Below are 16551 nucleotides of genomic sequence, written 5' to 3'. Positions count from 1 at the left end.
AAGACCGAGGCAAAAAAGTCATTGAGCACCTCTACCTTCTCCATGTCCCGGGTAACCAGGTCTCCCATTTCATTCCGGAGAGGGTCCACATTTTCCCTTGTCTTCCTTTTATCCCCGACGTACCTATAGAATCTTTTCTGGTTGCCCTTGACATCCCTGGCCAGATTTAATTCTATCAGGGCTTTAGCTTTCCTAACCTGATCCCTGGCTGTTCAGACAATTTCTCTGTATTCCTCCCAGGCTACCTGTCCTTGCTTCCAACCTCTGTAGGCTTCCTTTTTGGAAAGTTAACATAACTGCCAGGAGTTTAATAAAGTATCATTTAACAGAACTAAAAACAATACTTAATTGTGTAAGCAGAGGAATGAGAAGGAATTTCCCCCTCCTAAGAAATGAATTCTGAACTTTGAACCAAGGTTTGTACCAATGTTTCATAACTTCCATTTTACTCTCCACTGCACAAAACTTTTCTTTCTCCTTGTTTTCCAATCAACCTTCCCTTCAGGATTTAAAGCCTTACCCAGAAGGGAATTCCTCAGACAGGTCTTCCTCAACTAAATCTCCTCCTTCTAGGAATCAATGTGAATAGGAAGAAAAACAATTTCAGACATTCAGGCAGTTGGAGTTTCAGGGAATAGGTATTTTCTGATAATTAAATCTTCTCATTTTGTGTACTTTTCTGATGCAAGAATTGAATTTTTGAAGGCATGTGGAAATATAATTCCCACAGTAAGTCAAATCTCAGTTTCACATCTTCTGCAACAGCTGCAGTTTTCAGGAATGCTTATCTCTGAACAAGAATTTAGATGAATATGATTTTTTTCATTTGTTTCATGTAGAAACTTGAGGTCTAAACCGTGTTAGTTGGAATGTAAAATACACTCACTCTATATTCCCTACAGTAAAAAAAGGTTGTGCAAATGAGTAATTTTTTTTAATTACGTCTCCCTCTCCAGAGTACTTATGGTACTACACAGCAATTTAAAATACAATGAAAATATCATATGTATAACAACAGATATAGAAAAATTTATACAAATTAAAGAACTGATTCATAAAAGAAACATGCATATAATTCAAAGTTAGCATAAAACTTTCAGCTTCAGGTTGGCACAACTAACATAAATTGCAGATTTTTAAAAGGGAAAGTAGTACTCTGGGCAGCAGTATATTCAATTAAGTTGTCTTTTTATACAGATGTACAGAAGATTGGTTAAAAGAGAACCACATTTATCTTAAGTATTATGCTAAGATTAGATAAAAGCATTGTACTATTTTGAAGTGAAAGCTGTTAGGATAATCTAAGGTAATTGTCCAAACCCTGAAGAGACAGAAACATGATCCTAAAATGACAAATAGGACCCAAATAAGTATCAGCAATTCCTAATCATGCTGATGTAAGCAATAAGGTTCCATACAACCAAAAATACACTAATAAATTTGAGTTGTATATCAAACTGGTAATTTTTTCTCCAAAGAGAACTAGAGTCACATTGCTTTGCAATGAATAATACTGTTCAAACAGGCAAGAGAACCATAAAAAAAAGAAACCTCAGTGTCTATTTTATCCTTCTGCCTCGAGGCACAATCAAATCTTCTTCAACTATTCCTGACAAATGTTTGTCTAACATGTTTTTAAGAATCGTGGAGTAGATTCTACAAAATCTCTATATATCCTCTTCCAGTCGTTCACTATTTTTAGAAATAAAAATTTGCAAAATTTGCTAGTATTAACATAAACTTCTGCTGATGCAGTTTAAAGCTGCTACAAGTCATCTTGTCCCTAAAATGAGAGAATGGCAATTGACATGAGAGAATGCTACTTATTTCCTTTCTGTCTTCCCCTGGCTATACTAAGAAGGTTAATTCTTTTCAATCCTCCCCTATGGAATGATTGAGGTCTATCAGGAATGATTAAAAGAATTTTGGTTTTGGTTTTTTGCAATTTCAATTGCATCTCTTGTTTTCTTTCATCCCATCCCGGCTCATGTCTTTTTGAACCACATGTTCACTGTTAGACACAGTTCTTCAGCTGGGCTCTCAGCAAAGCTGATGAGAGCAGAAAGATTGTTCCATGTGTTTTTCAGGGTTTACTTCCAGTACAAGGCTTAAACATCCTGATGTGATGTTTGAGGTTCTATAGAACTGACAACTTATGTTCAGTTTCTGACAAGAGTGGTCACAACTGCAGTTGGCAGCAGGAGCTACTGCTTATGTAGGGACTCCCATCTTGTATGTGCAGAACTGATTACTCCTCTCTAAGTATTGTACCTATCTCTGTTGAATTCCATATGACTTATTTTACAACATTTCTTCAATATAGTAATATTATTATTGTCCTACAAAATAGTAGGATCCAATCCAAACCAATAATTGGATCCAATCCAAAATAGTAATCCTAACCCAAATTAGTAAACCTCAGCCTACAAAATGCCCAAGGTCCTTGGTACTTACAGAAAATGCATCAGGAATGCTTCTTATTAATCCTTTCACTTCACTGAAATATTTCAGTAACTGAGGAGAATAATATTTTGAATAATACCTGAAACACACCTGACAGTTGTGAAAAAGCCTTTGATATATTCTGTAAGTTTAACACCTTGGTAGTTCCAAATGAAGTATACTCCATCATCTCCTGTGCAATCATCTTAAACGACTTAAAGCAGACCAGTCCAGATTTCCAGGTATGTTCCATAAGGACATGAAAAGTAATCAGCAAATGATGCACAGAACTTTATCACTCTCTTAGTGATTTTAAGAGTCTGATGAGAATGATGGCTGGTGGCCTGAGATAGAGAGTTGAAAGCAAATCCATATTCCTATATGTTTGTCAACTATTGATTTACAGCATATCTCTTCTGTTGCTTGAATATCAGAATTTAAAACACTATCAAAAGCATCTGGAAGTTAGGATCCATGAAATCTTTTGCTTATTCCTCATTCCCATGAGCTGTCACAACAAAAAATCAGTTGGTTTGTTTTTAAATACATATCTCTTTGTACTCTGTTATTACCTAGGTGTTTAGAAATGGATAGATTCATCATTTGTTTAGTATTTCTCTTAGAATACAAGATAGTTTGACTGCCACATAATTCCTTGAGTCACCCATTTTCTGCCTTTTTAAAAAGCAACATTAATTTTTCGAGACTGCTGGCACCTCACCTAAGCTCTGCAAACTCCCAGAGATAATCACTAATAGTTCTGAGACTGCTTCAGCATCTCAAGAGTTTTGAAAGACCCTACTTATTAAAAAAGAAAAAGTGAATTGGGTATCATTCATGTATGAGTAAATAACAGAGCGTTATTCACATCCTTGAAACTGTTGGATTTTTGCTATTTAACTCAGGTAGCAGATGCCTACTATCTGTCACTCCTACATTTTTCAGCTGACAATGAACAGTTCACATTGACATGCGAACGACATGTAATAGCAAAGAATACAAGATAGCAGACTATGGAGGACAAGTTTTAAGTAAATTTAATACTAGTGAGGTCTATTCAATCTTCAACATTTCATTAAAACTTCCCAACTGCATGACAACTTATGACATTAAGAATGTGAATTTTATTCCACAAACGTATCTGAATGAAGAGCTCTCTTGGGGCATAAGTTCGTTTCACTCAGGTCACCAAATCAGAAGTTGTCAGCAGTAATGATTTAGCTGTACAGTAATCAATACACATACAAAATCACAGCAATTCAGTTAAATATATAATAGCCAAAGCTTACATCACATAAATTGTCCAAGTGGGTAACACATATTGTCTAGCCTTTGCACAGTGAAAATGGTGCTCCATTTCACCCCTTCACTCATTACCTTCTTGTTACTTAACACATAAAATTCCAGAAATCCACTGAGTCTTCTCTCCAGTTCCTAGAGTGTGCTTTTGCAGAAATCCAATACTAAAAAATCCTCACTTAAAATTTCCATTCAGCTATTTTCTGTATGTTTTTCATATCTCTTCCACTGCTTCATCTCATCTCCTCAAATAATTTGGCCAAAAAGTACTTTCCCTAAAATTGAGATCTTCCTTATTTTCAGAAACTTATATGCAACATAATAGAATAAAACTAAACCTATTCAGTAAAATGTGCGTAATTCTTCTCACATTAACACTGTCGTTGGGTGCGAATTTTTCCCCTAAAAGTTTGTCAAAGAAAAATCCCTGTCAAGTCAAGCTTTAGTCTTCTCCCCAACATTTTCCATTTTCTATCATATTACCCAATTCCCCCTTTATTGCCCCATAGTGAACGTAAATGAGCCGTCAGTCATTATCTCACTATTTTTGTTCTTCTCTTTCACCTACTGCTGCGCTATCTGAATGTCCTCTTCACTTCAAGAACATTTGTAAAACAACCTTAAAACCCCAGAATAGTTTTAGAATCCTTTCTACAATACAGCATTAACAAATTATAAGACTGAATTTTGTTTTACTATTTTTCAGTGACTTTTGATTTTAAAAAATGCACTATAGTCAAAAGACAAAGACTCTCTCCAAATTTCCCCTCAAACGTGTTACTGTTATATTGCAATTAACATCAGATTCCAAGGCAATGTTCTAAATATTTCAGTGTTTTTAACAAAAACATCTGATTCCGTCCTATTGCTGTCATACATGGTATTTCATGAATAAGAATGTTCTCCTTAGAATTCCCATACTTGCACGTCATAGCTGTATCTCCCCTGAAAAGAAATTAACAAAACTTTCTGATGGAGCAGCGGGGCTTTCTAACCCTGTTTGTTTAACTGATAATTAGATTCTGAGTTAATGGCAACCCGTCACTTGCTAGAACAGACTCATGCTTTTCCCCTCAACTTTCCCTGACTCTAGAACAGTAGTCACGAAAGTAGTTCAGGAGATCCTGAAACTCACGCTTGTCTGACAAGGAAGCTATAACAAGTTTTTCTGGTTACCAATGAAAGATGAAAAATGGATTTTACCTACCTAGGAATACCTTTCCTACTAAAATGAGAACACATTACAGAGATAGAAATTGGTTCAATAAATATTTTAATAGCTATTCACTGAGAGAATACAGGACTAAACATTATAGATGGACCATATTTTTGTAATGAGCAGTTCTAAGTCACTTTTTTTCTTTTTGTTTTCCCCAGCTTAGGTAATATGTGGATTAAAAACACCAGTTCCTCTTTTGTTTCCTTAACTCTTAGCATTCACAAAAGAACCTTAAAATGTTAACAGTGTACAAAAGGAAAAACAAAGTGATTATATTTATTGTTACTTTCAGTTTGCTAATGCTACGATTGTGAATTTCTTACAGGTGACTTTCGTAATTGCAAGAAGAGATGTTTGACAAAGTGATATTGCATTTTCTAGTAGTTTGAATTCTCATTTCTTTTTCAGCGTATCTAAACATTTTATAGTGTCATTTAAGGATTTACATTTTTAAGGCACCTGAAAAACCTGCTTTTAATTCAACAACTGAATGAAGAAAAGCTATGTTGCCATCAAAACTGATTATCACATTTCCTCAAGCTGTTTTAAGGAAAACAAATATTAGATGACTTAGCAGGACAACTGATAGATTGGTGAAATGTAAAATTTTAAACTTTTTTTTTTTTTCCTAAATGAGTATATGTTTAGGGATTCTATGAAGTATTAATTGCTTGTCTATTTATTCCTTGCTGTATAAAACTATTCTATACTTTTTAAAAAAATAAAAAAATAGGCATTTAGGAGCTTCACAAGTGAAACCTTTTTCTGCTTAAACAGTGCAGTAAACCTTAACCGCTGTAAAAGAACAATTTCATTCCTGACTGTAATTTATTATTCTCTTTTCCTTTCTCTATTCTCCAGTTGCCCACATGTACATACCAAAAGTCTAAAATATTTAGAGGAAATCTCATTTTTTCTCTCTATGTTCATTTAAATTTTCAGTTGTTTCCTTGAACAAAGTTTTACACACAACTATATTCTGTTAGCCAATCCTTTTCTTGAGTATATAAACCTACTCCAAGTTTGTCTATCAAAATGCTATTACATTTTACATTGAAATCTAATCATACTTTACAAATAATTTTTCCCCAGCAAGTGTGTATTCAGAAAAATACACAGGCTACATTCCACATGCAATTGTGCATGTACTTCTTTTTTTTTTCTTCCTTAATCTCTAACGTGCTAGATAACTAAGCAACGTGTGAAACTTACGGCTGTCCAGGCTTCTTTTCTGCATCGAGAACACAGCCATTCATTATGGATTTCATGAGAAGGAACACCATAGCAACCTAGAATAAGAGAGCTGGATTAATTAATATATTCTGGCTTTCTATCTATGATGTCATACAATTCAACTGCATAGAAACACTAGTAAAACACATCTCCTGTGACCAAGAAGACTTTTCCAATCTAGGCTTACTGCTAATTCCACAGTCTAAGAAATATATAAATTAGACACACAGACACTCTTCCCAAAACTCAAATAAAAAAAAAAACAAAGAAAAAACCCACTAAACCAAACCACAAATCAAAACAAACAAACAACAAAAAACCCCCAAACACTCAAAAAACCAAACCCCAGGGAATTTCTTATTTTTGTCAGTTAAATAGCAAATCACCAATTCTCCCTGCAGTAAAAATGTACAATTTGAACTAATGTACTGACATTTATTCTATGCAATTATACCGCACTTCTATGGAAGAATTTCACATGGACTTCTTAGAGTTAACTATTGAAGTCCTACTGTCTGTAGGAGATACTGCAGAAAGTCCATGCATTCATCAGTCACTCTTGAAATAAAAAAGAGCGCAAGGTGAAGGAAATCACTGCATACCTAAAGTCAATAGCAATATTCACAAGTCCTTAAATCCAGCAGGATTTCACCCTGACCGCTTAGTAAGGACATACAAATATCACACAGTGGTTTAAAATATGAGAAGTAAAAGAGAAATTCAATAGCTTAGAGTTGAAACAAGAATCAGAAGTTTGTGATTATTGAAAGTTTACAGTAACAGAAAAGTTAATTGTTCATTATTTTCACAGCAATCATTAACAAGTAATAGAAAATGTAACCTAGTTTTAAAAAAACTTAGCCAGTGATTGAAGCATTACATATGGAACTGTTTTTCAAGTACTTTTAAAGACATACTAAAAGCCTAGTTCACTATTATTTATCAATAAAACAAAATTTGAAATTACATTTCTGCCAACTGAACAATTAGTTTATTTACTTGCATGAACCCGTACACAACACTTTGCACAGGAAATCAGAAGACTTGTTCCATCTTCTTCGATAAAGGCATTTGATGGATAGTTTTCAGTGTTTTCTTCACTATAAATAAAACACATCTCTGGAATAAGAGGTTTAGTCTTTTCATTTTCAGCCATCAATGTTTCTGCTGAGTTTGCTTCCCCAAAAGTAGGACTTTCTTCATCATGATTGTCTGGCTGGAAAATAAACAAAATTTATATTTAAGTAAAAGAGAGTCTTATTTACTCTTCCTTTTGACAATGATAAAATGACTTCTCCCCTCCCAGCTCTTACACTAACAATGTAACAGTTTTATGAGAAAATTAACTGCTTCTAGGTATTTATCACAGTCATTCTCTAGTTCCTAGATTGTTCAAATAACTGTGAAATCTAGAATAGCACTCAGCCTCCAAACTAGTGTTATTGCAGCAGTGTTCAATGATACTGTACTTCTGCCTCCCTTTAAGCCATTTAACTGGTTCCAGTGCAATAAAAGTTTTCTTCCTAGTTCCCGCGCTGAGGGGATTCCAGTTTAGCAGCTTCAGAATTAGTACTATAGTACTACTGCAGCATTTTTAGCTGACATTTGACACAGGAATTCCACAAGCCAGTATCAAACCATGCTCTGCATTAGACTGTTTCTATGGGAATATTATTCCTGAGAACACCTAATTACTGTGAAAACACTTATTTCTTCAACACTGCAGGAAGGAGACATAGAAGAGGCTCCAATAAAAAGCATTTGAAGATGGACATATTAGGAAATAGCTAAAAGATTCAAACCTATGTGATTCCTAAGATTCACCACCTCAAAAAGTGTAACTTCAAGGGGAAGCACACACACACTAACACCAATCCTACATAAACCCTAGTAGAAGGCATACAATGTCTGCAACCAAGGATTAACACAGGTCAACAGAGTACCAGTGCTACTTTTAACAATACTGAGTTCATTTACTTCTCATACAAATCAAATGCATAAGCTTATCTTATTTCTTATTTACTGGAAATGAAGTAGCTGGGCAGCTATTTCACATTTCACCTGTAGATGGAGCCATTAGGATCTTGCCTACCTTGTAGTATGGCATGAGAAGAGTGCAAATGGCACAGTGTGGTTCCTTTTTTGCACAAGCTGCATTGTATTCTTTTTCAGCATTGAAATTGGGTACTCTTGTCTGCCAAAGGTAGACCAGAGGCCTGGCCCATGTCTCTGTCTCTTGTACTTTCTCTTCAATTAAGGTAGTCTCAGGCAGTTCTTAAAGAAAACAAACAATTGGTTACATTGTAGTCCTGGAATGAAGACAAACAACGATTTTGTCATGTGTGCTAACAATGAAGATAAAACAATGCTATAAGAAGCCTGTGTGTAAATACAAATGCAGAAGTCTAAAAGAATTATGCATCAGGACAAGCACACAAAAAAGTGCTTTGACATCTGTGTCATGAGCTGACTGCTCCAAATACAGCATAAGAAAGTATGCCACTAGGTCTGCTGTTTACAATTTGTATTCATATCCACAACATTACATCTCACACTCATACTCCTTAACTCCTCCAACCTCTACCCCCTATCCCTCTGTGCACTCTGCTCTAAATTCCTTATGGATGGAACATGTTGCATCCTGCCAAGCAGCACCAGACAAATCACTCCGTTCACCCAGAATGGTACCTCTCAACTCTTTATGGAAACTGACACTCCTTTTACAAAGGGAAAAAGAGACAAATGTTATAGCCAGGGAGTAATGGGGAACAATCCAGCTAAGATGTAGCTGGACATGCATGCTGGATCCCACTATGGGAAAAAATATTTGGTAATATCAGTGATCTGTTCTGGCTGTTGTAAAAGTTTGTTTTACTTATTAGCAGTGTTTCCATTCAGGACTCCATAAAGCTGACTTTATGAAATTAAAAGCCTCTAGAGAAGCTGGGAAATAAAACCAGACTGAAACTCAAAGAGAAATAGCTTAGTCAATAGGAGTAATCTAAAAATGTAGTCATTTGCTATGGAGAAAGATGTGGAAAAGGGAAAGCTGTGAAAAGGAGACTGCGTATAAAACCCTTGCCCCAGTGAAATCAATAGCATAATTATTAATGATCCAGAATTTCAGCCTAGTCATGTGTTTGAGCTGGTTGGAAACCTCAAGATATCTTCACAGGCAACCTAGTGACTTTGCCACCTGCGAAATATACAGATTATGAGGAGGGAAATGTCTTTTCCTATTCTAGAAAGGAAAGCATTGCTGACAGATGTTAAGTATATTTTTCTGAATTGGGTGTATTTCTGAAATACACTGCTCTGATTAATGATGAGGTCTGTGGTTCTGTTCATTCAAGTGGACAGTGCCTATTAAATCTTTCATGATCAATGAGAAGGCATGCAGGTGTCAATTAGAATAATTAAAATAATGTGAATGTGGGAAGGAAAATGTGGAAAGTTATTGAATAGAACTTTCAGATAACAAAAAAAGGTCTATAGCATACAGTCCTTTTCTAATGATGTATTTAAGAAAAATTGTTTATTTCAGAAGAAGAAAATTCCAACAACAGAGAAATGTTTAATGAAGTATATTAAGCTGGATCATCACATTCCTTCAGGCCATGACTGCCTTCATCCACTTTACCAAAAAGTGGGGGCTTTATGGGTCTCCTCCTACGATAAATTGCCACACATTGCTACAAAAGCACTATAAAGTTGATAGCATTTTTATCAGTGTTGAATAAAATATGGATTAAAATATTTGTCTACAAGCAAGTCAAATGTAGCAAAAATAAATTAATAAATATATCCTGCATGTAAATTTTACTCCATTTTTTATAGTTTCTCAAGAGAACTAATATCAATTCAATAAACATTTGCCAATAATCCAGGTAGAAGGACAAATACAAAACATCTGCAAAAACACTGTCACCAAGTCAATATTCAGCAGCAAAGCTTTATGGTGAATAACGTAGCTGCAAAAGAATAGCAGTGAAGAAATAGCTGAACACAAGGAAGAGATGAAAATATAAAATGCCGGCATCACTTTTATAGCTTTCTGAATTACTTATTTTTTAAGTTAAAAGCTTAACTAAGCTTTTCGTTACAAACATTCTGTCCAATCTTATTTTTTCTATTGCTTGCCATTTTCCAGAACTGTAAAATAAATAGCTTTGAAATCTATGCCCCTAGTTCCATTTCTATCTATTTAAATTTTTCCTTACAGAACGGTCTCACAAGTGGCTTCATCTTTGCTAACTTATTTTCTGAATTCTTTCTTTGACATTATTTTCTTTCAGGAGCTTATACTGCCATTATTTTAAGTATTTTCATTATAGTTGTGAGCTTTCTGAATTATTTATTTTTTAAGTTAAAAGCTTAACTAAGCTTTTCGTTACAAACATTCTGCCAATCTTATTTTTTCTATTGCTTGCCATTTTCCAGAACTGTAAAATAAATAGCTTTGAAATCATGCCCCTAGGTTCCATTTCTATCTATTTAAATTTTTCCTTACAGAACGGTCTCACAAGTGGCTTCATCTTTGCTAACTTATTTTCTGAATTCTTTCTTTGACATTATTTTCTTTCAGGAGCTTATACTGCCATTATTTTAAGTATTTTCATTATAGTTGTGACCTCACAGAGAATTCAGGGCTTGATTGTGCCTTATGAAGAAAACAAAGAGGAGCACAAAATCTGTTGTGAAGGTTTGTAACTTACATCTTCCATATCTATTATCCCCTTTAAACTTACATCCTTTGATTGCACCACTCGTATCACTGCTGAATAATTCTCCCATGAGGGTTGAAGTCTTCACCCTGTACCTCAGTCTATTATGCTCCTCTTTAGTCAAAAATCTATTTTTGGATTTCCAGTCCTGGAATTAATTCTAGGACAATAGCTCTAGTTCTAGCACATAGTGCTCTGGTTTCCCACTGCCTCCAGCACATTGCTGAGTTCATGACCGTATTCGTTCTGCTTTTGGTGAGAACAATATTTATATCTTAATTACATATAAACTCCACAATTTCAGTTCCCTCTTGTGTGATCTTTACAAATCCTTTCCAGACCAAGGGAGTGAAAAGAGTGCAAGAGACAGGAATAAAGCTGGCAGCACTCTTACAACATTTTATTGCTTTCAAGAGCTTTGTATTTCTTTTCAAACCTCATTCCAAATGAAGCCAGGGACAAAGTGTCATTTGCAGATGTACCAGACTGCATCTTCCACAACTTCCAAAATATTTAACACTATTTTAATAAATTTATTTTCTCCTTTACAGTATGTTTAGAGCAACTACTTCCAGTTACTTATTGACTAGGAGCAAACCCTCCTCATTTGCCTCTGATCTCTAACATCTCTAATTATGCATTCTATCTCCTTTGAGGTATGACTGTCTTCTCAACACTCCTTACTGCAGTCTCAGTCTCTTTGCATGAACTATGGCACCCAAGCTCTCTGATGTGATCCTCCTGCATATTACACCCTGCAATCTCTCACTCTTCTCCACCATAACAAGCCCAGAAGCACAGCCAGGAAAGGCAAAATATCCCTCCTCCTTTCAGAGGAAGACTAGCTAACCCAGTACTTCTTAAAGGAATGTTACACTAACAGTATAGAAAATTAAGAACAGACAGAATGGATGTTCTTAAGGGATATAACCTTTGTCTGATTCTCTGTTACCACTACTGTATGGCTTGTGAATTTCAGTTCTCTCCAAGAATTTCCTAGGCAACCTCGAGCTTAACTTATCATCTTTTAAGGGCTTCAGAAATACTAGTTCATCACCTTACAATCAACATTCACCCACTCACACACTGAAATAATAAAATGTCAAGAGAAATTGATACTAAAAAAAAAAAGTTACAGAGTACGTGACTTCCATTACAGAATATGACAACAATGCTGCCTTCAACAATTTTCTCACCAGGTAGAATATGCAATCTTCTGTGTAACTATTCTACATTAGTAGAACTTGGGCAGCTTCACTTTGTGTGCTTTTTCCAAGGTCCACCAATATCATTGACAGGAAGAATTTCCAGGTCAGCTTCTCAGGTAGTACAGGTGGAGTTACCTTCCTGGTTTCCATGAAGTCAGAGAAGTTACGTACCATGAATAAAAACTGAGAATCTGGTTATCCAAAACAGGCAAGGAAATAAAAACCAGCTTTCCAACTGTTTGAGTGAAAGCACAGAGTATATAATCACTTGATGTAACAAACACTGCTGACTTGGCACAGTTTACAGCCCTTATTCACTTGTCTATTTGATAATTCCAAAGTACTATTTATGTCCCAAAAAAACTTGGAAAACTTGAGGGGTTTTTAGAATTTTTTTTGCTATTTATCCAGTACTTCTCACTTCCTCTTGTTCTCTTTAACGACTCCTTTCATTACTTACTATATAAGTGAAGAGCAATCAGTGACTTAACGTAAAACAAATTTACTTTCCTGACTCACATTGGTATGTGTGGTTTCAGGGTAGACATTCAGGTCCCTCATGTGAGCTCGGTGGTTTTTGACCAGATATGTTTGTTAGAAGTATGGAAGTGCCCAGCATCTTCATATGCTTCTATGCAGTGGTACAAAGCACACAAGGCAACTGCAACCTCCAGTTGCCTCCATTCAAAATCCACCTTCACTGAGGATTCTCAAAGTAAGAATGGAGAACAATTTGTGGTGTCCGTACTGACTGAAAAATCTCAGAAGCTCCATTGTCATAAGCAGGCATAGTTTCTACTTCAGCTATGTATCAGTGCTATTTCACAGTACCCAACACCTGCAAAAACCATGGTGGAAGCATCAGTTCCCACGGTGAAAGGGATTCAAACATTGTCCTCTAAAAATCACACATCTACTTTACAAGACCAGTATGTAATGTCCCATGAAGCACTATGAACGTGATGTTTCACTAAAAATCTTACATATTGGCATTTTTCTGAAAGAGCCTGAGAATGGTGTCTCAGTTCTGGTACAGCAAGTTTTGATGAAAAGTCACTTATGCCACCCTGCCAACCAACAACACTCTACAATACGTGCCATTATTCAGTCAAACCTTCTTTGCGATAAACTGGCCTTGCTCTAAGAGCAGCTACCAATGGCCCAAGACAGACAATCTGAAAGATTCAGGGCAGCCAGTGCAGTGATATGAAACACAATATATGTCTGTGGAGAGCATTTTCTTTGTACAACACATGATATGGAGCTAGGAAATCTATCTTGACTTCTACATCTCCTGTAACCTGGATAAAATCACTGACACTTCCTCACAGTTCACTGCCAGTAAGCGCATGAACAGGACTCTGTACAGGTGCACAGCAGAATTCCCTGGTGAGAACTCTGATGTGCCATTTGCTTTTTTCAGCTTTTCAGCATGAAACTTACATTCCAAATTAGAATTAATCAAGACAAAAGTGAATAATGCATTCTTCATATTCTTTGGTAAAGAAACGTCAAATCAACTTAACTATAGTACAGGATACATCTTGCTGTCAGAGGGAATAAAAGAAAATACAGGAGTTGAACCTGCTAGCCATGACAAGGAAATTCAATATACATTTGCAGCTCAATTGACAGTTCAAGGGACTGCAAACTCTCATGCATAACACACAGGCACAATGACAAATATTCAAAGAACTATCTTTAAAGTCTTCAGTTGATCTATTCCTGTTGTTTAATCTCCATCTGAATCATGACACTCTACTTTAGATATAGTAATTATTCCCATAGCAACAAATATGGTATCAAAAATTGAGGCCATCACTTCAGCTACAAAAATAAACATCTCTTTAGCAGAACACTTTCCCACGCAACACCATGTTCAAGTGTAAATGTTACGCTTAACCTGAAACATAAGTGCTACTTACAGAAATTCAGAATTGCTTAATAATGCAACAGAACTATAATTATCTGATTCACTGCCTTACAGTCAAGCTCACTCTTTTCCGGGACCATTTGTCCCGGAGAACTTCAGTAGATAAGACACTGTGCTCAGAGGCTGACTACTATGTGCTCACTCCCTACTTCGAAGTGAAACTATGAGAACCATCCAGCACACCTTCTCAGGATGTATTAAAATTCCATAACTATAAAAATACAGTAAAGTGTTTCTTTAACTGCAGAAATTAAAATCCTCTTGTTTTCACATGAAGCCTTTACTATCTGGAATGTGACATGCCTGAGGAATTATATGAAATAAAAATTAAATACACTAAAATAAATATGAAATAAAAGTTAAATACACTAAAATAAACCATTTTCACATTAAAAAGGACTGCCTACACAACATCTTGCACAACATAAAAATTAAACTAATTTTTTTTTTTTAAATATTAAAAAAATAGGACACTGTATAAGAAAGAAAAATGAAGATTTGTACTTGCACCACTGGAAACATCTACGTAGACATGACCCCAAAAACTCATAGCTAAGGCAGATCACTCACAGTCAGGAAACAAAACAAGTATCATAGAACTTCTATAACCTATCATCCTTGTAAAGTTCAAAACCTGACTGTAGGGTACATTATAACATAAACTCTAATTTCAAACCAGCCCCTACCTTTGCAGCTGTAAATTAAACTTCACATCACCCTTGTGTAATGAGTAAGAGCCATAGGGACCTTCTAAGATTTGGTTCATTAACAAGGATGTGTTATTCAAAGGAAACAAATGTGAAATTATCATTCAGAGTTTCAAGAATTCCCTGATGCCAGAGAAAGAAAAAAAAAAAAAAAACCAAGATGATCTTAACTTTAAACAACTTAAAAGGAGCTCCATGCTCAATTATTATTTTCTAGGACAGAAGAAGAAATCTTGGGCACACCATATGTGGAAGAGGACCTACTATTAAGCAGACACTCCTTCATTCTGCCTAACAAACACTCGCAGTCTCCTGAAAATCTTCTTGATGATGAGGTATATTTTGTATGTAAATCAGGGCACTGTTCCTCTAATTTACACTTTAATGTTCCATGCATCATGTGACCTATCAATAAACCCCTGAAACTGAAGAAGGCTCAGAGGACACACACAAGGGCTCTGTGCTTTTGAATCTCAGGGAAGAATCTAGGGAGTGACTGCCCATAGCTGTTGCAAAGGAAGCCAAATTTACCTCAACATAAAGGGGAACAGAGGGTGGCCTTTGTGTTAGATAAATGGCTGTATCAGCTGGGTGGATCTGCTGGTTGTGTAAATGTTTTTCCCTGAGTTAATCAGAAGATTGCAAATGTCTTCCCGAGCCAGCCAGAGCAGAATTTGGGAATTGTGCATATGGCTCAGTCCAACCTAGAGTATAAAAACTGAACATTGAAGAAAATGAACTTTGAAGAGAGCAACAGGTTTGAGCTGACTTCAACCCACATACTCCTTCCCAGCAAAGGGTGACACCCAGAATTGTGACAGTGAGCATACACAGACCAGTAATGGGAATCACATTTATATTGTGACCCAACTGTATATTGCAATTGCTATATTGTGCTTGTACTGTGATTTCCATACATGGCTGTATCACTCTGCTAATGCAAATTCCTGTGTAACACCAAATATATTCCAGTAAATTTGGTATTAAATATTAAATACTTCTCATGTGGGGCATCTAAAAGAACCTGGTCAGCGAGTATCAGACTCTGGCACAAGGAACACAGAATTCAGTTCTTTAGTACCGGTACTTAAATTGTATTTATGAGTAAAAAGACTGACTTGAGTTCTGCTGGAGTGTTAGGCATTACAGTTTAAAGCAGCCAGAAATTTCCTTGATAAGATGTAGACCTTCAGAGTTGGAGCATATGTTTAAATCAAGTTCAAAGACCCTTTACTGGATACACTTTCACAATATATCCTACTTGGATTCAAACACCTTATCAATACATCATTAAATATATCACTGATTTTTGTATGCTTTGGTAATAACTACGTGGAGTGGCCTTCACACGAGAGTGACATTCTGCCTCTTAGCCTCCCAAGGAGAGCTTATCATGCAAGTCTGTTAGTATGCACTTTTTTTTTAAATACCCTTATATGAATGAAGCCTGTTTCTTCTAACTTCTGTTGTTTCTGGCTGTAATTGTATCACATATTCATGCTGAAGTCTAAAATGGATCAATAGAGCCAAGGAGAATCTCCATCGCTTATTGGATGCGGGGGGGAACATTGTCACCGAGGATGAGGAAAAGGCTGAGGTACTCAATGCCTTCTTTGCCTCAGTCTTTAACAGGCAGAGCAGTTATCCTCAGGGTACTCAGCCCCCCGGGCTGGAAGACAGGGACAACGAGCAGGATGAACCCCCCCATAATCCGAGAGGAAGCAGTCAATGACCTGCTATGCCACCTGGATGCTCACAAGTCTATGGGGCCGGATGGGATCCACCC

The 16551-nt window shown here is 36.0% G+C and overlaps 1 protein-coding gene across 1 annotated transcript in view; it reads right to left on the bottom strand.

Annotated features, from left to right (window-relative positions):
* Positions 1–16551, bottom strand: part of KDM4C (lysine demethylase 4C) — a 303658-nt gene that overhangs the window by 107041 nt on the left and 180066 nt on the right. Inside the window, exons 12-14 of the mRNA XM_009274270.1 lie at positions 8286–8467; positions 7193–7409; positions 6173–6249 (exon numbers count right to left, since the gene is read on the bottom strand). Of these exons, the coding sequence (XP_009272545.1) occupies positions 6173–6249; positions 7193–7409; positions 8286–8467 (476 nt within the window). The remainder of the gene's footprint in view (positions 1–6172; positions 6250–7192; positions 7410–8285; positions 8468–16551) is intronic.

This window comes from Aptenodytes forsteri, unplaced genomic scaffold (genome assembly GCF_000699145.1).
Source record: "Aptenodytes forsteri isolate BGI_AS27 unplaced genomic scaffold, ASM69914v1 Scaffold46, whole genome shotgun sequence".
Lineage (NCBI taxonomy): Eukaryota > Metazoa > Chordata > Aves > Sphenisciformes > Spheniscidae > Aptenodytes > Aptenodytes forsteri.
Note: the sequence above shows the minus strand (reverse complement) of the source record. Positions and strands in the feature narration are given on the sequence as shown.